Genomic DNA, 24,052 nt, shown 5'->3' on the forward strand with positions numbered 1-24,052 from the left:
CCTTTAGTTTTTTGAGACTGGCTTATCTCACTTAGCATGATATCCTCCAATTTCATCCATTTGCCTGCAAATGCCATAATTTTATCATTCTTCATGGCAGAGTAATATTCCATTGTGTATATATATATATATATATATATATATATATATATATATATATATATATATGCCACAGTTTCTTTATCCATTCATCAACTGAAGGGCATCTAGGTTGGTTCCACAATCTGGCTATGGTGAATTGAGCAGCAATGAACATTGATGTGGCTGTATCTCTGTAGTATGCTGATTTGAAGTCCTTTGGGTATAGGCCAAGGAGTGGGATAGCTGGGTCAAATGGTGGTTCCATTCCAAGCTTTCTGAGGACTCTCCATACTGCTTTCCAGAGTGGCTGCACTAATTAGCAACCCCACCAGCAATGTATGAGTGTACCTTTTTCCCCACATCCTCTCCAACACCTACATTAGGACTTTTTATTTAAATTTTTTCTCTGTTTTCTTCTGTTTAGTTCTATCGATCTATCTTTGAATTTATTGGCCCTTTCTTCTGCCATTTCCAATCTATTGTTAAGACCAATCAGCAAATTTTTAATTTCAGATATTGAACAGGAATTTCACATCTAGAATTTCTATCTGGTTCCTTTCCAAAGCTTTTAAATGGTTTCCAGTTTTCTGCCATGATTTCCTGTCTGTTCACTCATAACCATCATTTCCTTTACAACCTTTAATATAGCTGCTTTGAAATCCTTTGTCTGCCAATTTTAATATCTGAGTCAACTTGGGATCTCTCTGCTGATTTCTCATTTTCCTTGGTTGTGGGTCACATTTTGTTTTTCCTAACATGCTTAGTAAATAATATATGCTAGATATTTTTAATGATATGCAGGAACTCTGGATCCCATTCCTCTATAAAGTATTAATTTTTGTCCTAACACTCAGGTAGGTTACTAGCTGATCACCTTAAACTTGTAAATATCTAATTTTATACTTTGATAGAGTAGTTTGTTTCAGTTTTTCTCTTAGTCTTAGGGTGAATTCTTAGCCCTGGAATATAGTCTGTATTCCTAAGGTATGACCCTCCTGGGGTTTCAGTGAAAAACCTAAGGTTGTTACAAAGTCCCTCTAACTTAATGGAATTCCAGATCTAATTTGTGTCTCCCTTAATGTAAGCAGCAACTGGAATCTTTGCTCATTTTTCTTCTTCTTTCCTACAGTTGCCTGTTGATGGACTCTTTGGAAATTCTCCTACAAGTGCACAGTTCAGGGGTTAGCCAGGGATTCAAGGGGAGTTTATATGCAGATTTGGATCCCCTTGCTCTGTGGCTCCCTGCTTTCTAGAATTTCTCCCCAAATTTTCAACTGCTCTGAATCCTCAACCTCAACTCAACTCAGTAAGAATGGGACTCTGTGCTTAACTGCTGGCCACTTCCCACTGGAAGACTAGGGAGAGCCCTCAGTAGAAAAGCTGTATAAATATCTCACCTCATGTAGTTCCTTTATTTCAAGGATTGGATTCCTTGTCACTTCTGTCCAGTTTCAGTTATTCCTCAATGTCTTTAAGCCATTTTTATAGGTGACCTGGAGTTTATCCTTGTCACTTATAGGAAGGTTAGTCTAGTGTGAACTATTCCATAGTTATCAAATTTGCTTCTTTGCTGCCTCTTTGACTATCAATTGGATTGCTCCTTTCTAGTTTACATTCACTCTCTCAAAATTATAATTTTTCAGCCCTTATTGATATGTAATTATTATTTATCTTTGGGATGACATTTAATTTAGAATGATTTTATAGAGATACATATTTAAAATCATTGACTTAGAAAAAATAATGAAAATTTGTAGCCTCTACCCAGTTTTGGTTTTTTTTTTTTTTTTTTTTTTTTTTTTTTAGAGATCTCAAAGGGAAAGCTTTTAGTCTTTCATTATTGAGTATGATACTGGTTATGCGTTTTTCATAAATGTCCTTTGTCATGTTGAGGTAGTTCCTTCTACTCCCAGTATTCTCAATGTATTTTTCCACTGTAAAAAAGGTGTTACATTTTGTTAAACATTTCATTGTGTCAGTTGGAATATAGGTGGGTTTTTACTCCCCTTCCATATCTTAATTTTGTGTGTTCCATTGATTGATTTTCTAATATTGAACCACCCTTGCATCCTGCAATGACTCTCACTTATGTTGCATAAAATGTTTCTCAACTTGTTGAATCTTTAAAACTGTGAACCAAAATAATCTGTATGAACTTTTTAAAAATGAATTGCTTCTCAAGAAATTAGTATTTTTTATGTATTATATATTTTAAGATAGACTGCACCTCCACATTTAGTTAAATATGCCCTCCAAATTTGGTGACTGTCTAGTATGGATACTCAATTTCATTTGTTCAGAACTTGAAGGGTTTTTATCTGTAGCCCGATGACACCCATTTGTGGTTAAGGGTATTGCTATCTCCTCTTTCCCCATACTTATGAATGGGCACCTGAATTTAAAGTAAGAAATAAGGTTGGGGGTATAGCTCAATGATAGAGCACTTTATTAGCATATGTAAGGCCCTGGGCTTAATCAGTAGCACTTCAAAAAAACAATAATAAAATTAAAAATAAAATTAAAAAGTAGGAAATAACTGAATTAATAGTACATGTTGTAGATATTTTATTGGCAGGGGAAACTCATCAAACTCCTCACTAAATGTTGGTTTAATTTGCAGGTTTTTTGTTATAGCCTTACTTGCTGTCACCATTACCTGGATCCGTGTTATAGAAACAGCTCACAGTAAAAACCTGTTTGAATATACACAGGTTGCTAAGAGTTACCTGACTCCACCAGTCACCGCCATATTCCTGCTTGCTATATTTTGTAAAAGAGTCAATGAAAAGGTGGGTGTTGGCATGGAATGGTGTGAGGGGTTATCGCATTCACACTGTAGGGGTCTTTAACAGAGTTGCCCTAGGAGGGCACTGCTTTCTGAGAGATGATGTCTTCTTGGGCAGATTTGTTCCAAACTTGCTTATATATGTGGGGGGAAAGAGTGATTTGTTTTCCTCCCTTTCTAATATAATCAATTTTCAGCCATACTATGCAAGACTAATCACCTTACATTTGTGGAGGTGATGATACAAAACTGAATGATTCTTCCACCCACATATTTGGCTGCAAGAAAATAATCTTCTATTACCTATGTACATGGATGTGTCATTGTTGGGGTCCCACACTCACGTGGGGGATATACAGCAGTGGGCTCCTTCTACCTTCTCTGAATTGAGGAATTCAGACCTATTTGGACCATCTCTTTCAGTCACACTTAAGACCAAATAAAGATCCCAATTGATGGTTTGATCATTTTGCCAGTAAGACTTTGACAGTATAGCTTGCCTGACTCTTTTCTCTATTTTATTTTTAAATTTTTGAGTCATTTCTTAAACTTTTTTGTTTCCCTGAACAGCACTGGGTGAGTGGTCCTTATGTGTCCCTGAGCATGGCACCTGTGACCTGACCCTGCCCATCTCTCAGGACTTGTCCTCTCCATGCTCAGCCCCCAGGCCCCAGTCAGTGCTGTTTGCTGTACTGTCCCCTGATGTCTCTAGCCTCTCTTCATTTGTTATGAACTGTTTCTTTTGCCAGGAATACTACTCCACCTGACTGATACTTTCTTCAAGGCTCACCTTAGGTGTTCAATCTTGTTTGTTTTGTTTCTCTTTCTTTTTAATTTTGTTTTGTTTTTCTTTTTTTCCCCTTCTTTCTTTCTTTTATTTTTTTTTTTTAATTCGAGGTGTTCAACCCTCTAGACAACCTGCCAGTGCTCCTGTTCTACCCAGCTCATCAGGACCCAGTTTAGCAGCAAGAATGCAGGGGAAGCAGTCCAGGTGCTGGAGTTGCTTTTATTTGCTTTCCTTGGAAGGGCACTTGCAAGAGAGGCAGGCAGTCAGGGACTCTGCCTGTTTCCTATAACACCAACTTCAGGGAATGGGGGGAGTCGCCAAGGAAAATGGAGGGATCTGGTCAGGAACATTCCTGCTACCCCCAGTCCATGGTTGCAGCCACTTTTCATGTACCCTCTTCAACTTAGAGCACTATTCCAGGCCCTCTCTCCCACCCTGTTTTGGATGATGTGTTCATCTAGCTGCTACCCATCTCCTTCAGGAATTGTTTCCTGTGGATCCTCTCCTTGGATTTTTTGTTTTAGGTCTTTATCCCACAATATTTTCCTGCCTTTCTCTTCCCTCTGACATTCACCTCCTCCCAAATCAGGCTCCAAATACACTTCCAAAGCCAAGATCAAGTCCTTATTCTCATGGAGTAGTCTAATTGGAGACAGAAGATACACATTGAGCAGATAAAGATTACTGATAATGACATAGTGCTGTTTAAAAGATTAAAAAGGATCATGGAGGCACCTGAGAAGGTTAGGGGATGGGGCAGACAAGGATATGAGATAAAGTGGCAAGAGACTTCTTCTAAGGAAGTGACCTAGAATCTGAAACCTGAATAATGAAACAGAAATACCAGGGTCTATGGAGAGAGCCAAGCCAAGAGAAGAGCAAGTGAAAAGGCCCTAGCCAAGAGCAAAGTGAATAGGTTCAAGATGCAAGAAGGACATTATGACTGGAGTGGAATAACCAAGGGAGAGTAGCAGAACCAGGCAAGGTGAACTGTGGTATGGAGTTGAGGTCTGATTCTGGTGGCAGGTGATAATAAGCCATTGGAGGTCTAGATAAAGGCATGGCATTCTCTTATGTAAGCTTTGAGAAACTACCTAGTTTCTGCAGGGCCAGTGAACAATAAGAAGTCAAGGTAGGGAACCCAACTGTGTGAGGAAAAGATGGCAGAGTGGGGTTAACATGATGACCATGGAGTTGATGGCAAGGAATTAGACTCTGGATACATTTTGTGGTTAGAACCAACAGGGTTTGCTGAAGGGTTGGTGGGATGGCAGGATGAAAAGAAAGGAGCTAGAGCTTGGGGAAAGGCACCAGAGCAAACAGGGAAATGGAGGTGCCACATGGGGAAATTGGGGAGATGGGGTTCTTTGGGGACACATTTAGTTTGAGATGCGTATTCATGTTCTCACTTAATAGTGTTTCCAATTTTTCTTAAGTTCTCTAATTAACCTGAGATAGTACCAGTGTCTCAGGTCTGGCATCTTCTCACTTGCTCATATTATCTTCTGTTAGGCATCAATGCCCTCACTATAACTAGTTTTAGAACCCAACTAGCAAGGGGAATGAGAATGAAAGTGGTTTGTCTCATCACCTGTCTTCTTCCCAAGTGATTCTGTTGGGCTCCTCCTTTGACAGGGTGCCTTCTGGGGGCTGATTTTGGGAATTGCAATTGGTGTCTTTCGACTGTTGGCCGAGTTAGCCTACGGACTCCAGACCTGCGAGAACAACAGCAAGTGCCCCGTGCTTATCTGTGGCATGCACTACCTCTATTTTAGCATGCTCCTCCTCCTAGTTAGTCTTCTGAGCATGCTGGGGATCTCCTTAATCACAGACCCAATTCCGGATAAATATGTAAGTGCTGCTGTTAGAATGCTCTGGTCCCAGGGTGGAGCAAATTGGGGAAGAGTGCCTGGATTCCTGAATTCTCTTTGGAAGTGGGAGGACTAGGGGCTAATTGTGGGGTTCTGGTGCATCAAAGATAGGCAAATAACACAGAAATAATTTGCCTATTTAAAAAATGGCCTGCCTTTAAAAAAATAACACTAGTAGCTAGGGACATAGCAAAGTGGTAAAGTTCTTAGTACTTCCAACATGTGCCAGTCCCTGGGTTCAATCCCCAGCATTACCCCCAAAAAACTAAAAGCTCTTCAATGATTTGCCAATTAGGTATTCATTTAGATTGATCATTTGACTAATAAAATACAAATTTTCCTTGGAAGTGTTAAATTAACTAACCTCAATATGAATTAATATAATCAGGGAAGTCCCAGTTACTGCCCACCCAAAGGGATTTAAGCCACCAGGAAGGGGAAAGCACAGATGCTGTAGCTGTGCTTCATAGCCTTCTCATAATCCATTTCCTACCTCCCAGGAAGCAAGTGTTAATTACCAGTTTTAGATGTTTATTTACCTGGACTCAAAGAAGTTAACTAATTTGTTGAAAGTAACAAAACTAGTAAGTGGCCCATCTGGGTTCCAACCTGACTCTAAATCTCATACTGCCTCCACCATGTCACCTACTTTGGCACCTTAGCAGGACAGGGACTTGACCTCACCAGAAAGTGGAAGGAATAAGGATCTTGGTCATCTAGCCAGCAATCAAGAGATCTGGAGTTTAGGGAGGAACTCAGAAGGGCTTTAATATGTAAAGCACTGTGCCTTACAACTTTCCTCAGAATTTAGACAAAAGTTGGTATTCTGTTGTCAGGATTTGAGTCACAGGGACAGGTAAACTTGGAAGACTGCAAACCTCAGTGATCCCCAGCTCCGTTTTGGCCACTCCTTCTTCTTAGTATTTTCCATTTGATTCATTCCTCTCTTGCATACATAGCCCACTTGGAAGAGGAACATAATAAATGGAGAGAAGAACCAGATGCTCACACTTCACTGCAAATTCTCCTGAATCAATGACAGCATGGGAGACTCCCCTACTCCTAATGTCTTAAAACCCTGGGGGTGGCTGACTTTAAGTTTCCTGTTCCTCAGGGCCTTCATCGTTCAAATTGTTGGCATTCTTTTCTGCTCTTCTCTTACTGCCAGCTTTCTGCTGTCCACTTCTTACTTGGTCAGTCAAGTATGTTTGCTCCCTAGCAAAGCATCAGTGCTCTGGAAAAGACAAAGTAGCTGCCCAGAGGGGAGGAACCAAAGAGAAAAAGTAGCACTTATGGATCAGTGACAACATGCCAGGCACTGGCCTGAGCCTTCCAAATGGCACCTCTGCTCACCACAACCAGAGAAGATAGGACTTTATGCCCTCAAATCATCCATGCTCAGAAGCACACAGATGTTGCACATCACTGGGACCCAGGCTCTTCTAGCACATCCAGTGACCTCATCCACAGGAGGTTGATAGTGTTGCTGGGAAGGCAAAATGTATGAATATGACACTATCAAGAAACATTTAAAGGTTAAGCTGAGTCTGTCATCAACACAACACGATTGTAGTCCCAACATTTTTATTTGAACGACAAGGCCGAATCTTGGAGTGGGACAGGCTGGGGAGGCTGCCAGCCAGTGAGGATCATAAGTATTCCATTATGTATTAACAGGAAACCATGCAGGGCAGAATTTCACCTATACCTGCACCAAGGTGGTGTAGTGGGTTTGGATATACTATATTCTTGGATAGACTTAGATTTGGTGGAAATGTTCACTTGTGCTTTTGCTACCCTACCCCCCCACACAAGAAGCAGCAATTGACTGAATTTTGTTACTTCCCAAGGTTTTGTTACTTTTCATATATGTTTTTAGGAAAATAAAATAATTAGAGAGCAGAGAGAAAATAAATTGTCCCTCCTTGGCATCCACAAATATGCTATTGAATTTGAGCAATCAAGTTCTGCTCCAGAGCCAGGTAAAACCCCTCCTGGGCAGCATTCCTGCTGTCTGATGCCCTGACAGAGCTTCAGAAGCTTCTGACCATCAGAAGTAGGGTACCACAAAAGTAATGGGTAGCTTCTCCCAGCCTGAAAGGGTGCATGCTTTTGGACCCTCAAAATGGGAAAGATCCCTGAGTTCATTGCCTCCAATCACTAGCTTTACATTGAAGGACATACTCTTTTTACCACTCTTTGCCAAAGTCACACAATCACAGGATACCTTAGCCAGAACTAAAACCCAAATCATAGTTCCAATGATTTTCCTTTCATCTTTTATTAAAATCTAATAACCAGATTTTTTTTGGTCCATCAGGACCCTAGTCCCAGCTGTAGTCTGTGGTTTTCTATGGCTGCATGACAGGGCCCAGAGGTAACATGCCCTGTTTTCTCCACCCTACAGCTTCATGGGCTCTGCTGGAGTTTACGCAACAGCCAAGAGGAAAGGGTAGATCTAGATGCAGGGATACAGTGGAAGAGATTCCCCAATCTCCCATCCCAGGAAGGTGAGAAAGAAGATCCACAGCCCTGGGAGGGGTCCTGTGTGAAGTGGTCTAGAGTAATGTATGGCCTGTGCTGCTAACCCAGCACCTTCTGCCTCACTATCTTCATCCTCAGAAATGTTCTTCCAAGCAGAGGCACTGGCTTTCATTTTCCCTCATATGCTTCCTGGGGCAGTTAGGGCATGCAGAGGTTGTGATGCCATCCAACATCCATGGTAAGCAGGCTGGGCTGAGGGGAGGGATATGGAAGAAAGGAGTTGTGCTGAGTGCCCCCTGGGGGTGGTGAAAGTAGAGAAGTCAGGATTGAAGAAAGGGGCACTCAGGCAATGAGGGGGAGCCTGCAAGGGGACAGAAAATCAAGTGTCTGGTGTCATAAAGTGTTTCAAGAGGTGAGGTAAGCCACTGAGGCAAACACTGATGGGTGAAGAAAGACCATGCCCAAGAACTTGTCCTTGGGTTTAGCCACGTACTGTTGCACCTCCAACAGAGCTATCTGTTGGTGTGGTGCCAGGAGGGGAATAGGCAGTGAAGGGGACAGGAGACAGCCCTGTCTAGCATGGATGCAGGAGCAGGGAGGGAGTATGCAGCCCTACCTACGAGGGCCTACCAGAAGCAGGTCTATGGGATAAGTAGGTTTCAGTCCAAGCAAGGAGGGCTAAGAATGTCCCTGGGAGAGACTGAGGCCCTGGGCCTTCAGAGTCAGAGAAAGGTTTTTAGCAGATAGGGTCAGAAAAGGAGTATTCAGGGCCATGGCGGGGGTGCAGAGGTGACCTGAGCTTCTTGCAGTCCCTGACGCAAACAGGGATAAAGGACATAATGAGATTAGTCCTGAGCCTGGGGTAGAGAGTGGTGAAGAGGCTATGAGTTTGTGGGAGGAAGGGAGAGAAGAAAAGGGCCTAGCTAGGAAGAAAGCAGGGTTCTAGCTGGGGCAGGGTTGCACACACTTCTCTTGGGGAAGTTCAGAGTCCAGAGAGGCTAAGGGCTCCCTCCTGATATCTGCAAAAGGAGATGGTGTATTTGGTTGGGGAGTACCCCAGTGGTCTCCACTGGGCATAGGATCCTATACTCCTGGAGACTCCTCTGATACCTGCTGACAGTTCTTCTCCTTTAAGCTGACCCTCTGAATACCCACAATCTTCCAGATGCTGCCAAAATTATACTCATGTGTGATAGGTACAACTACTACTACATTTAAAAGCTGAGGACACTAAGGCAATTAGGAGTCAGATAACTTGTCCCTGGCCCTGTAGATGACCAGACAGTGTTAGAGCTGGGATTTAAAAACTGGCAGTCTCACTCCAAAATATGGGCTTTCAGCCCCTAGGCCAGACAGCTGCCCATCATCCTGCCTTGTCTATTTGGGGTGACAGTTGTGCCTTTGGGCTGTGGTTGAACGACTAGTTGCCTTTTCAATTCTAGTTACCTCTTCCAGCTGCATCTTAGATCCTGGAAGCTGCATGACAGTGTTATAACTTGGGTGTCTGAGAACAGAAGCAAGAGTATGACTGGTGATCAGACTTCTCAGTCCAAACATCATATATCTGTGTCACTGGCTTTAAGGTTCTCCAGCTACAGACACCCTTCCCCTTCTAACAGACTCTTCCATCCATGTCAGGTGGGTTCCATCATCTCTGATGCCTTCTCAACCTCCACAGTAGGTTGGGAGCCCACTCTGACTAAAATGGGGTTGTCTTGTCATTCAGAAGGGAACCATTCCCAGGAGTGGTTCTAAGGTTAAATCCCAGGCAGCCATTGAGTCCATACTACTGTGCTGGGAGCTGACCGTGGTGCTGACCCAGGCCTACGCAGGTCCCAAGGGGCAAGCCAGCATCCATAGTGCTGACACTGGAGTAAAATTCAAGCTCCACAGTCCGGTACTTCCACTAGTTTGCCTTAAGAAAATGAATGGAAAACTTTCTGTAATTCTTAGTCTCCCCTCCTGTACAATAGGAAGTTCCTATAAGGACCCAGGCATCTGCAAATGCCCTACTGGGCCAAGCAGAGAGACTGGCTGCTTCCTGGAGAAGATACTTTCCCAGCAACTGTCAAAGAAAGTAGTGTCTTATTTCCAGGACTTGCAGGGCTTTCTCCATCCTCCAAATACTAGTGACCTGGGTGGAGTACATGCTCAGAGGAGCAGCCACCACCTGTTCTAGACCTACAAAAACAGGGAAGGGCATTGCCATGGAACAACAGGGTGCACATGGAAGGGCTGTGCTCCTATTACACTTATGTCAGCTGCCCAATTAGGGGTTCTGGGTATAGCTGATAGCTCTGCAGACCTACTCTGCTCCCAGAGTGCTTCCTAAGTCCTTTTTTCTACCCTTTACCTCAGTCACATCTCTGAGGATGGTTATAGACATTCCATGTTCAGGCTGAACACTTCTTTATTAGGAGTGAGTTGTTGGACTTCATACTGGACTTGCTGTTGAGAAATGATTCCCTTTGAGATCTTCTCTCCTGGGTCATGGCGTGCATGCCTCCTGACCTTTGCCTGTTCCTATGTTCCAGATAAGTTCAAGGAGGCCAACACCTGCCTCTGGAAAACCTGGGACCTTTTCTGTGGTCTGGAGCCACAGCCAGGTCCCAAATTGTCCCCTGAAAAGGCCACAAAGGAAAATATGGAAGCAACTAAAGAGAAGATAGAGCATGGTGACATAGCCAAAGGTACAGAGGTGCTGGCCCCAGGAGAGGCAACCAGAAAGTTAGAGGTGACCAAGGAGAAGATGGAGCATGGTAATATGTCAGGAGGTACAGAGATGCTGACCCCAGAATCAGCAATCAGGAAGCTGGAGGATACCAAGAAAAAGGCAGAAGGTACAGAGTGGGGTGACATATCAGAAGAACCCTTCTGGAGCAGAGTGGTCAATGCCAATGGAATAATCTTGATTATACTTGTAGTCCTCAGTCACATCTACTTCTTCTGAAACAGCTCAGGTTGGGATTGTCCACAGGGAAGGCAGGACTGCTGCCTTTCCCAGACTCCCTCATCCTGAAGTGGATGCAGGAGACCCAAGGATATGAGGTCAAGGATTACACTAATGGAAACTCTCCCTTGGTGTTGTGCATCAAATGTGACCAGCTGCTGGTCATGCTTGCCATAGGGGACAGAACAAAGTTCATTCATGATTATAGAGACTATGTAAATGAGAACATCTGCTCCTCTCCAAAATGAGTCATTTTCTCCAAATGGATTTACTGCATAAGCATTGACTTTCACTTTAAATTTAATTTTGGGTTTTTATCTCTAGATATATTTGGGGTGTTTTGCTTGTGTTTACTTGACTGTCACCATTTCTTTCCTATACCCATCCTCCATTGCTTTGTTGTCTCCTCATTTTCGAAGCATGCCCCTTCTGGCAAAGATACTGTGTGGTGTAAGCCCTACTCCTTTTCCACCCCTACTGGGGAATCTCATCCACAGGTACCCAGTGCTGATGACCACAGCCATGGAACAACAGCTGCCAAGTAGCTGGAAACTCCAGCTCCTTCCTGGACCATGGGTGAGGCCTAGGAAGCCTCTGTTCTAACAGAATTGGCCTCCATATAACTCACCACTGTTTTGACTTTTGCCTTACTGTATTCCTGAAGGGGAGGGAAGGGGGAAAGTTCCCTATGCTAGCTCTCCCCGTCACACTCCCAGTCTGACATTAACAGGAGATGAGCCCATGTGTTACATGTGTTAGATTCCCTTTAGCTAGCAAATATAGGCCACTCCTGGGCTGTGTGTCTATAGGGGCTCCCTGAACTTCTCCGTCCTCTTTCTTCTCATACCAAAATAAATAAATTATTTGTGTCTAGGAAATGTTTCAGGTGCCTTGAAGTGATCTTGGGGGAAGCACACCCAGAATCATGAAAATTATACTCTGAAGTCCTATTCACAAAAGCCAGGCCTTCCTTTCTCTAATCCTTACCTGACAGTTTTGAATGCCTACTGTGTGCCTCTAGGAAGTAGCCCTAAACAAAGCACATAGAAACTGTTCTCAGAGCTCATGGTCTATGGAGGAAAGCAAACAATAGTGATGATAGTCTACATTTCGTGTAGCCTGCTGTTTTCATTCCCTATGTACCTTATCACATTCAAGCCATAGAACCCCCTGTGGAAGGATTAGAATTAACCACATCACAGGGGAGAAAACTGAGGTTCAGCAAGGGAACATAGAAACCAAGGGGGTGGACAGAAGTTCACATAATTACCCACCACATCATTTGTACCAGGCAGAAATGCCTGGTAGGCATTCACCTATTAGAGTTAAAGAAGAAAGAAGTCAGTTAGCTGAATATCAGAAGAGACTATGTACGGGAAGACTTGAGGCTAGAGTACAAGGCATCTTTGAAGCCATGGAAAATATGGCATGTGTGTGTAAGGATGGTGGAAAGTGGAAAGTCTTGTGCCTAACCAGAAGGCCTTGTATGCTTTGGGATTCTAAGTCCCTGGGAATTTAGGTAGGAAAGTGATAGGATCAGATTTGCTGGCTGCTGCTGGGAAGATGAAAAGAGGCAGGAACCCCTACCAGGAGACTACTAGAACAATGCAGGCAAATTAGTGACTGAGAGGAAAAGAGAAGGGGGTTTCTGAAGGAAAGGGCCAGAGGTCACTCGGGTTTGAACACACTGGAGAAAGAACAGACATGGGAGAAATATGAGCTTCATTTCTTACATGTTGAGTTTGAGCTGTGTGAAAATGTTTATTGACATTTTGAAAGCACTAAGTCATCTGATCCATGAATATGGGATGTCTTTCCATTTATTTAGGTCTTTAATGTTTAACCAATGTTTTGTTTTTAGTGCACAAGTCTGGCACTTTACTTCTTTTGTTAAATTTTTTCCTAATTAGCTTATTCTTTTTTTGGTGCTCTTGTAAGTGAAATTGACTTAACTTCAATTTTGAATGGTTCATTGTTAGTGTTTAGAAATATAATCAGTTTTTGTATATTGATTTTTGTATCCTGCAATACTGCCATACTAGTTTATTAGTTCTAACAGTTTTTAAGCATATGATTTTTCTTACATAAAATCATGTAATCCATGAATAAAAGTAGTTTGCCTTTTTTTCCAATCTGGACGCCCCTTATCTCTTTTCTTGTGTAATTGACCTAGCTAGAAGGTGCACAACAACATTGTTGAATAGAAGTGGCAAGATCAGACATCCTTGTCTTGTCCCTGATCTCAGAGTAAGCATTTTTCTATTACTGAATATAATATCAGCTATGAGTTTTTGCAGACATTCTTTATTATGTTGAGGAAGTTCCCCTTTATCCCTAGTTTACCAAGAGTCTTGTTTGGGTTTGTTTATTTAATTTATTGGTACTGGGGATTCGAACCCAGGAGTTAACATTCCCAGCCTTTTTTATTGTTTGCAACAGGGTCTCGCTAAGTGGCTTAGGGCCTTGTGAAACTGTTGAGGTTGGCCTCAAACTTGGAATGCTCATACCTCAGTCTCCCAAATCACTGGGATTACAGGCATGTGTCACTGTGTCAGCTTATTTTTGTTTTTACTCATAAATGGGTGTTGGATTTTGTAGAGTGATTTTTTCTGGTTTTTGCCCTTCTATCTATAGAATTAGATATAATCGTTTCTTCTAGCTACAGAATTACATTAAATGATTTTCATATAAATCAATCATGCATTCTGGGACATTTAAATCTCAGTTGGTCCTGGTGTATAATGCTTTTTATGTGTTTCTGGATTTGGCATGTGGATATTTTTGTGAGTTTTTTTGTCTATATTCATTTAGGAATATTTGCTCTATAGTTTTCTTGTGATTTCTTTGTCTGATTTAGGTATCAGAATATTGTTCTCAGGATGAGTTGTAAAATGTTACTTCCTCTCCTATTTTTTGAAACAATTTGTTAAGGACAGGTGTTAATTCTTGCCTGGAGACATTTAAGGGTAGAAGATTAGTTAGGTATAAGGAATCAGAACTCCGAAGAAAGACTGGTGCCAGAAACCCAGGATTGGGAGAAAAAAGGTAGAAGGCAATCTCAACTAAGAAAGGGACCTGGTGAAGGAGGCTTACAGACAGGCAAATAAGATTGTACAGGAAAAAATGGGAGAAAAGAGGGCCTAGAACAGAACCGTGAGAAATACCAATACCACTAGTTATATAACAAAAGATGGTTCCTCCCAGCAACTCAGGAGGCTGAGGGAGAAGGATCACAAGTTTGAGGCCATCCTGGGCAACTTAATGAGACCAGTTTCAATAAAAAGTGCTGGGAATGTAGCTCAGTGGTAGAGCAATCCCCAGTACACCATTCACACACAAAGAGACTTCTGTATCAGAGAACAAAGGCACAGAGTCTTGGTGACAGGGAATTTGGTGACTTAGCCAGAGCATGTGGAAAAGGTGGAGCCAACTTGCTGTGTGTTGAGACAGAATTGGAACATGAGGCATTGGAGTCCCTGGAGCAGGTATCTGCTTCACTGATGGAAACATGATTTCCTCTAATGAGTCCTTTTCTGAGAATGGGATTGAATCTGAAATCTCAGCCAGGACCAACAGTCAATCCCTTTCAGAATAAGAGGGTCTATTTGGAATAATCCTTTAAATCTAAGGACACAAACTTCTCTGTTTCTTCCAGAAAAGTGAGGGTTCCTGGGACTCACTGAAAAGAGTGCAAGAACAGGCTTACTTGGGAGTCTGGTTTTGCTGATAATATTTATCCTGAGAATGCCTCCCTGAATAAATTCCCGGTTGGTGAGGAGGGAGCCTCAAAAATTCCTGGGTAAAGATTAAGGCTTCAGTGTAGCTCCAGAAGTAAGGGCCCAGCCCTAAGGCTTAACTCTTATGGTCCTTCAACTGAGGTTGGAACTACTGCTTCTCCCCGCAAACCAGAGGGGAGCTGTTGCATGGCCAAACCAGGCAGGGCTGGGTGGGGAGAGACAAAAGGGCTCCCCTGACCATCCCTCTGAATTTGTTCACATGCCTCAGAACTGCCCCCCTCTCTTCACTCCAGCTTCTTTCTCCCCTTCCTTGAATTCCCAGCCTCTCTAGCTGATCTCACTACAAGGGGAGAAGCACAAGTGGAGGCATAGATGGTAGGCAGGCTCACTGCAGGGCTGCTCTGCAGTCAAGAAGGCTTAAGGAGGAAGAGGAAGGTGCAGGGGACTTTAAGCCAGCCCAGGAGGGAGAGTGTCCTGGTGACTTCCTTGCTTTTGAGAAGAATGAAGCTGTTTTGAGGAGAAAGTCTTAAGGAGAAAACTAGAATCAATACTTGTCCTGAATGCTGAGCCCTGGCAGATGCTCTTATGACCTACTTACCTCCCCTGGGAAGATTCTGAATCAGACCATCACCTTGCTTCCTGACAAGCCTTTGGGAAAGGGACAGAACTGGTCAAACAGGGCACTGAAGAGAGTGCCCAGCAGGACCACACCCAGATGCACTCCACAGTGCATCACTCTAGTGTACAAAGGCCTGATCACTCTAGTGTACAAAGCTTGGTTAGTGCCTGGTCCAGTGGTGTTCCTTCCAACCCCAAACCCAACTCCCTGCCCCCCACCCTGTCCCTAGAGGTCTCAGCCCTAGTTTTCACCTACTAAGGGGAATCTGGGCCCCAGAGAAAGCAGAGCTCCCAGGATCACCTCCTACTCATTCCCTGCCCTGGATTGGGTCTGTGCCACCCAGGACCCTATTTCTCTGGGCCTGGTATTTATCCTTTGGCAGGAAGAAAGATGTTACAATGCTCCAGGAACATAAAATACCACTGAGACCTGAGATGAAGATTCTTCCCATTTATTCAGGCACAGAGGTGACTTATTGGATCTGAGCCAATGAGGGCTCAGGGTTTCCATTCAATCACTTGGATAGCAATGTGGGCTGCCCTCCGTACAGCCTCATTTTGATCTGACTCAAGTTCATGGAAGGTGGACACGTGGACCTGCAGGAACTTGCGACCTTCAGGGGCCTCAGCCAGCATAGTGAGGGCCTTGGTGGCATTCAGGCGCACTTTGATCAGAGGTGAGGACAGAAGCTGCAGGAGTGGGTAGATGGCTTCTGCCTCCAGGGCTGCATACTTCCCTGTAGACCACCAACACCAACTTTCTTAACCAATCATTTTGAGGGGGCCTTCCTCCCTCTACCCTCCTGCCTATGCAGTTTCAAGGAGAGGCACCACCCTGTATCCACCCTCTTTTCTCCTCATCTCTCTTGCACACTTTTGTCAAGTCCAGCCTAAACCAGAACCCCCTCAACCCTGCTCTTACAGTCCTCTAACTTGCTTCTCTCCATCATTCTCTTTCTTATCCTGAAATCAGTCCTCATGAGACAATACAAATTGTCTTTTTTTATTTTTTTAATTTTTGGTGCTAGGGGATTTGAACCCAGGGCCTCATGCATGCCAGGCAAGCAATTTACCACTAAGCCACATTCCCAGCTCTACATTTTTAAAATGGAAAGCTAATAATTCATGTGGAAAATATTTCTTGAGCAGTTATTCAACACCTGGCATAAAAACACTCATAGGAGGGCTGGGGGCCTAGTTCAGTGGTAGAGCACTTGTTTAACAAGTGCGAGGCCCTGAATTCTATCCTCAGTACAGAAGAAAGGGAAGAGAAGGGGAGGGGAGGGGAGGGGAGGGAAAATGAAAGGAAAGGAAGAGAAAGGGAAAGGAAGGGAGAGGAAAGGAAAGGAAAGGAAAGGAAAGGAAAGGAAAGGAAAGGAAAGGAAAGGAAAGGAAAGGAAAGGAAAGGAAAGGAAAGGAAAGGAAGGAAAGGAAAGGAAAGGAAAGGAAAGGAAAGGAAAGGAAAGGAAAGGAAAGGAAAGGAAAGGAAAGGAGGAAGGAAGGAAGGAAGGAAACAACGAAACAACCCACATTTGTCCTACCCTCATGGTGCTAACAGTCCATTGGGAACACAGATGTTAATATGTACAGAAGATCCTCTCAACCCACTGTCAGCAAACTCCTTTGCTGCAAGGTGGGTATGTAGAGGGATGGAGGGAGTCTCAGCCTCTACCCTGCTAACTCCCACTGTCCTTTGGGTTGATCCTCAAGCCCCTCCCAGGGGATGTTTGGCCCCTATCATGTGACCTGTGGAACGCTGCACTTCTCCATGTCATTCATCATTCTGCCTGTCCTGCCATCTATAGACACCAGAGACAGAGAACTATGGGTTCTCATTGTCCAGTTCAGTGCCTGTCACATGGCTAGGGCTCAGAGATCATTCACTGGAATGCCATCTGGGGATTAGTTATCCTTGCATGCCTGGCTTCTGGATTCTGTTATCTCTGGCCATCATCTGAGCCCCTATGGGCCCCCTAACCCTCCAAGTGCTCTTATAGGAAGCCTGAGCTGAGATTCCCCAGGATGAAAGCACAGGGGGCACCCCTTAGCCCCCCATGTAGTCAGCATCCTAACCACACAATGGAAAGCAGGGCTGTGACCTCTGAGAAGGCCCCAACCTCACCTCCTCCATGTGTCTCAAATTCCACAATTAGGATCCAGTGAGGAGGTTCTGGGAGAATCTGTTTGGGGGAGACTTTGCACCATATTGATCATGAATCCAAGGCTCAGAGAACTCTCTGTTGGATTCAAAGGAAGCACAGGGCACAGGGTTGGTGCAGGTGAGTGTGGGCCAATGGAGAAGATCAGACAGTTTTCAGAAGTTCTCAAGGGTGGAAGGAAGAAATCAGATCCAGCATATTGGGTGTGGAGATCAGCTCAGGTCTCTTCCCTTAGCTCAGAGTCTGGCTGTCTGGGAGTCCTAGGCAGGGGGTATGGGAGAAGATAATCCTGTACTCTCATATGCCCTTCCACCAATTTGAGAAAATCAATTATGATCAAGAAACACCTAGAGTCAAGTGTCCCAGGGTTTGCTTAGACCGCAGGAAAACAGAATCACAAATAGCAATCTAATCAATAACAGAATCATAGCTCACAAGGAATCTGAGTGGAGGCAGTAATTCCAGGCCCAGGAAAGAGTGGTATGAAGGGACAAAGGTCCTAATGTGAGTGACCAATATAGATGGTTGGGGGAGTAATATTCAGCCCCTGAGTATGAGAAGGATGAGTTTGAAAAGTTCACAGTAGCTGCTGACATGCTGGGTGGGAGGGCTCCCTCTTCCCTCATGCCTAGACCCACCCAGCCTGAAGGATCCTGGGGTGGACATCCTTGCCTTACCTTCAGTGGTCACTGTGGCATACATCAGAGCCCCAGCAGCATTGGCCTGCACTTCTCCATCCTTATCTTTCAGCAGATGCACCAGGATAGGGATGACATCATGCTTCCACACCTGGTTCTTGCCCTCTAGAGGGATGCTGGAGCAAAACAGAGATAGCTAGGGGTCCCACTTGATAGGGAAGACTGGAGTAAGACCCAGGACTGCCCAAGGAGGACACAAAAGGAAATAACTTGTGTTGGGACTATCCCTGCCAGGTACATAGCAATGCTGGTATGAGCACTGCGTGCTGCCAGTGAAAGTGAGACCAGGGACCAGGAGGCAATGGCACCTCACCCTAAGACATCACTCAAAAGAAGAAACAAGACATGTTCTTCCTGGTCCCAAATGCATAGGAGCAGGACCCATGGGTGTGAACCACAGTGAGACCCATTATGACTCTACCTAAGAGTTAGCTATCAATTAAGGGCCAAGCTATTCCAAACAGCAGTAAGCTGTCCAGCCCTGAGCAATAGCAGGTAGGAACTCAGATAAAGTGGTTTTTAGGTCACATCTCATTTCAGCATTGTATAAAGCTGTGAAAATAAGGTGGTGTACTCCACAAGAGTTTCCTAACCATGAGAGGGCCAGCAAAAGAGAAGGGCTCCCCAAACCAGGAAATACTGCCTATTAGGCCCCACAGGAGCATCATGGTGCATGTGCATCCTGCAGCAAAGACCCTTTTTCAATTCATTTAAACTTTCTCAAAATTCACCATCCACCATCCACAGAGCCCTCATTTTGGTAGAATTCTTCTCCACTCCCGACTACTGGGGATTGAGCCCAGGTGTACCATTGGGCTACATCCTCAAGCTCTTTTGTTTATTTATTTTTTTAATTTTAAGACATGACCTTACTAAGTTGCTGAGGCTGGCCTAGAACTTGCAATCCTCCTGCCTCAGCTCCCCAGTAGCCAGGATTACAGGCATATGTTACTGCACCTAGCTTTGTAGAACTCTTAATAACATCCCAAAGACATAGGTATTCTATGGAAACAGTTTGAGAAATGGGTTTGTCATTCATATGGCTGTGAGCTTGTGAGACTGTTGGGCTTTCTGGGCAATGGGCCTTAACTCTCAGATACTTGATCAAGGCTACAGAGGCTTGGGCCCACCTTTGTGGATTCCCCAAATTCACTCAGGCAGCAAGTACTATACAGGCACCTGGCATACAGTGGGCACTGGTCCAAATACCATGATAAGAGGTGGGTTTCTCTGCCTTGGCACTGTTGACATTTGGAAGCCAAGTAATCTGACCAGTGTTCTAGAGCAGCAAACAGAGAAATGCCCTGTCCTCACCAAGCTCCCCAAATGAATGACAACAAAATGATAGGGGTGATGGTGAACACAGGCTGGGTGGGGAAGGCCGGGAGAACTGGAAGGAGGCCACACTTTAATACAATATAAAGCCTTGCTGAAAGGTGACTTATGGGCAAAGACCAGAAGGATGATGAGCCTGGGCCTAGGCCTAGGAATCTGCCCAAGCCTCTCAGGGACCTGGGTGATCCTGGGGACAAGGAGCCTGCTTCCTCAGTTTCCAGGCCAGAATTTAGACCATAATCCTATGTGACCTTGAGTAAGTGACTAGATCTTATGCCCCAGTTTCCTTACCTATAAAGGGAGGCATTCCCTTCCTTAGAGAATTATCTAGATGTGCAATTTATAGACAATGCCTGGTGTCATAAGCACTTAGTGACCACTGGCTGTCATTGTTATGGCAGGGGAGACTCCTGCTTGCCTTCCTCATGAGTGTGGGTGACCAATTGGCTATTTTCGTCTGGGATGGCAGTAAGAAAGGGTTTCCTGGGACACAGTACACTCTGAGGCCACTGGTACAGTGATCACCATAGTAGATAAGGTACTCTTCCAACCTAGCTCCCTCCTCCCCACAGGGCACAAGCAAGATAGGGGAAGTAGGCCCAGGGTGGATGGCCTTGGGTTCTGGGGCAGACATGGTTGGGTGAAGCCCTACTTCTGGCCAGCTCAGTTTTCTCTGGACTTCAGCAGAAGCCCAAGGGCATGGCCACTCTGTCTGACCTGGCTGGGCCTCACCTGATGGCGATGAGTGCCCGAGCAGCCTTGCTGCGGATGTCTTTGTTGTCACTGACAAGTTTCTGCTTGAGGAAAGGCACGGCACCGCTGCTCAAAGCCTCAGTGGCATCCTCCCACAGGCAGGAAGCCAGCGTGTCCAGGATGAGCTCTTGGATGTTCTCTTCCTCCCTCTGCAGCTTCCGCACCAGTGGGGAGATCAAGCCACTATCGACAATGCCATGGGCCCCTGCAGAACAGGAAAAGACACTGGGGGACAGCCTCCCATACATGCAGACTGACTTGCACAGGTAGGGTGGAAGGTTTGACAGAAGGACCTAGCATGGAGCCTGAGTAGTCATCAAGAAGCTGAGGGTGCAACCATGGCAGAAGATGGGGTGGGGTTGAGAGATAAGGTCCCAGAGGTCACAAAAGGTGCTAGCCTTTGGTCACTTGGGCCTCAGGAACATCAGACATAAACAGGTATACAAAAACCTGAAAAGCAGCAGTTACCCCCTGGAAGAGCCCAATGGTGAAGCTGGAGAACAGGTACTAGAAGTACAGTGAAAGACTCCCCCACAAATGGGTCCCACTTCACTCTTTCCAGCTCTCCTTCCCTCATGGGCAAGGATATTTCCACCTGTAGCTGTCTGGAATAGAACCCAGAACCCCAGCACCAGCAGTCTCCCAAGAGGCCCAGGCTTTCAGAGCAGCCCTCCCAAGTCCTTGAGATGTAGGAAGAGCAAAGGGCAACTCTTCCCCATGCACTCAAAACACCCATCATTACTGCCCTGTATCTGTCCCTCTTCCCATCCACCCCAGCATCCCATGCTGCCCACTGAGAAACTATAGCCTCTGGGGAGGTGGCCACCAGCATACACCTCTCTCTTCTGCCCTCCCCAGTTAAATCTTCTAATTTACTCTAGAGAGTAAGTAAACAGGTTAATTAGCCAAAAGGTCTCTGAGTGCCAATTAGCACAAGGGATTTCCTCTTTGAAGACATCACCCCAGTCTTTTTCCCTCACTCCCTGAGGACATCAAATGGCAGATACCCCAGGCGAGGGTGGATGGAGAGGCAGGCTAGGGTATTTAGCAGTTCTTACTGCCCCTCAGCATGTTCCCTGCTGTCCAGCAGCTCCCAGTACCCCTAACCAGCTTCTGATTTGGGTGCCTGGGTAGAGCAGCTAGCTCTGCCCCATTTCTTCTCAGGGCACTCAGGCCACAAAGAAAGTAGTTACCTGTTACTTCAAGTGTGTTAGGCTTTCATTTTTAAAATTTAATATTCGCAGATTTCCAAAGAAGCCTAGGTTTAGCTCCTAAATTGTATCCTTTCCCAGTTGTGTAGCCTTGAACAGGTAATTCAACCTCTCTGAGACTGATTTCCTCAGCACTGAAATAAGCCCACCTGGCAGGATGTTATATAATACCAATGTAAGTTGGGAATTGTCTAATTAGGACTTGGTCATGACTTCACTTAAATTTGAATCTAAACTTCCCGAGAAAACCCAGTGACAGGTGTTGCTGAACTGCAAGGAGGTGCTGTCCAAGTTGGGATGGACACACACTGGGGAAGGACAGAAGGAGAGAAGTGAGGTCAGAAAAGTCAGAATATTGGAGGTGATCACTTCCATGGCCCCCATCTCCCTTGACAAGGAAACTGAGGACCAGAGAGGAAACTCAAATGACCAAGGTCACACAGCACATGGGGACAAAGCCAGGGCCCTTTGGCTCTTTGGGTTTTGTTTCTCGAGCCTCTGTCTTGGGCCACTGCTCCTACAAATACTCAGTACTGGGACCTGGGTTCATTTTGAGACAGAGGGAGATTAAAAATAAAACGCATGCCGGTTGTCTTTCTGCTCGTTCACTTTGCTTTTCAGCTAAAAGGAGAGTGGCGGGCCTGGCTATTTATAACTAACCCAGATCCACAACAGCTTGTTCAAGTGGTGGTGGGGCACATGGACCCCAAGGAAACCAACCAGAGAAACCCACCCTGAGAGTCACAGTGAGGATTGGGGGTTAGGACAGGTGGGGCACAGAGAGCACCAGCCAGGGAAGTAGGAAGGCTAGTGGGAGAGTCAGTTAGGGACAGGTCATTATGCAACAGGTTGTCATGTCTGTGGACAAGGAATTCCAGGGTCCTATAGGTTCTGGAAGTACAGAACGGTAGACCCAGGGAAGCTAGGTCTTACAGAGGTGGAGCAGAGTCCAGATGGGCAGAGGGAGAGGACCTGCAAACTGCCATACTGTGTGGACCAGTATGGTTTTAATAGTTAATGAGGTAGAACGTTCTCCTGGGATTGAGCAGTCATGAATGCCCATGGCATGGAGTCACCTGAAACTAAGGTTTGGTCAATTTCCTGGGGCAGAGAATGATACCACTTTGCTGTCAGGGAGGTGCCGGGTGGGTTCTGTCACAGGGCCCCTGCCAACTGTCCCCTGCCCCTAGGCCAGCACAGCATCTGCTGATAATTACCCCAATGCTATCACTGACACATTCAGTGTCCCCATGATCCCATGACACAGCAGGCACTTTGCTGAACTATGCCTCACAGACTTCTTTGTTTTTTTCTTATTTTCTTGGGACTGACTAGTTAATATTTTTGCTATATGATTATGCCCAGTAGCACAACTCACATGGTCTATGGGACCATGCCCAAAGAAAATAAATATGAAACCAAAACTTTTCATTAAAAGGCTAATTTAACAATTCTCCAGTGGTTCTTAGGCCAACATCCCCAATATTACTTGAATGCAACTGACCAGGTGTGGCTATTCTGGGCATCCAGGTTGGTCTCTCCAAGTTTCATACTCCTTCCTGCCTAGGTTCTCCCCACCTTAGAACTCACTTCAATCCCCTATCACTGGCTACCTCCAGTCCTGCTACAACCCCAACTCAAGCAACTCTTCCTTCAGGAAGCTGAACCCAGTGCTCTCTGTTCCCCCTGCCACATGCCCCCAGAATCCTAGGGTCCTCACCCACCTGTCCATGCTGAATCAGGTTACAGACTTACATAACTATAATGGCAAATTATTGTTCTACTTTCTACTCCTGCCCGGCAGCCACAAGGGTCCACCAGGAAGGGATCAGGTCTACATCCTAGAACTGTGACTAGAAATATGCCCCACATTGAGGAAACCTCCAGTAAATGATTGCTAAATGAATGAAAATAAAAATTGGTTGGACACCAGGTGAGCCATTCCTTTGTCTTCGAGGTGGTCACCAGGGTCAGGTCAGGTAGGCAACAGTCAGATCTAGTGGTTCCCACCAGGAGCTGGCATCTGCTCTCACAGCTGGAATACTGTAAGGGGTTAGCCCACTCTTGCATCTGGGTTTGGCCCCTGCAAAAAGCTTAACTCTGACCCCTGATTCTGCAGCAGAAATTGCCTGTGCCCATCTTTGATCAGATGTTAATGTGCATTTCCTATATGTTAACCCTCAAAATTACTCTCTAGGAAGCATGGTGGGCATACATGCAGAGCAGGCTTTCAACTGTCAAATTCCTTTAGTCCTCACTAGCCACCTCCAGGGATCACTGTGCCACATCTAGACTGGTCTCAGTTGTAACCATAACTATTAACTATCCTGTTCCTGAAAGTTTAGGCAGCACCTTCACAGGTGGGTTTGATCCTGGGATATGTAGTGCAGTGCTCTCCATTGCACAGCAAAGGAGACATCCCAGGGAGGTTATGGGATGATCTTAAGGCCAGCAGAGTCATCTGACCACAGACTTGTGTTGGGGATGTCTTATCCTCAACTTCTGCTGATAGTCAGTTCCACTGCTTCTGCTCAATGAGTGAGGTGATCCAAGTAATTTGATCAAGAAAGTGTAAAGAGTGAC

General features: G+C 45.0%; 2 protein-coding genes across 6 annotated transcripts in view; one reads left to right on the top strand and one right to left on the bottom strand.

Annotated features, from left to right (window-relative positions):
• The window catches only part of LOC306668903 (sodium/glucose cotransporter 1-like), a gene marked incomplete at both ends in the record, with an annotated part of 83,837 nt that extends 75,726 nt beyond the window's left edge, over window positions 1-8,111 (top strand). Inside the window, one exon of the mRNA XM_079152638.1 lies at window positions 7,893-8,111. Coding sequence (XP_079008764.1) covers window positions 7,893-8,111 — 219 coding nt within the window. The remainder of the gene's footprint in view (window positions 1-7,892) is intronic.
• Window positions 1-24,052, bottom strand: part of RSPH14 (radial spoke head 14 homolog) — a 239,423-nt gene that overhangs the window by 140,748 nt on the left and 74,623 nt on the right. For 2 of the 5 annotated variants that reach the window (XM_079149733.1, XM_079149732.1), the window contains exons 5-7: window positions 20,238-20,463; window positions 18,150-18,286; window positions 15,752-16,050 (exon numbers count right to left, since the gene is read on the bottom strand). In XM_079149733.1, coding sequence (XP_079005859.1) covers window positions 15,812-16,050; window positions 18,150-18,286; window positions 20,238-20,463 — 602 coding nt within the window. In that variant the 3' untranslated portion in view covers window positions 15,752-15,811. Of the gene's footprint in view, window positions 1-8,073; window positions 8,261-15,751; window positions 16,051-18,149; window positions 18,287-20,237; window positions 20,464-24,052 lie in introns of those variants that run through there. The other 3 variants (XM_079149734.1, XM_079149735.1, XM_079149736.1) reach the window with 2 other exon arrangements.

The sequence above is a fragment of the Sciurus vulgaris genome (genome assembly GCF_902686455.1).
Source record: "Sciurus vulgaris genome assembly, chromosome: 8".
NCBI classification, from domain to species: Eukaryota; Metazoa; Chordata; class Mammalia; order Rodentia; family Sciuridae; genus Sciurus; species Sciurus vulgaris.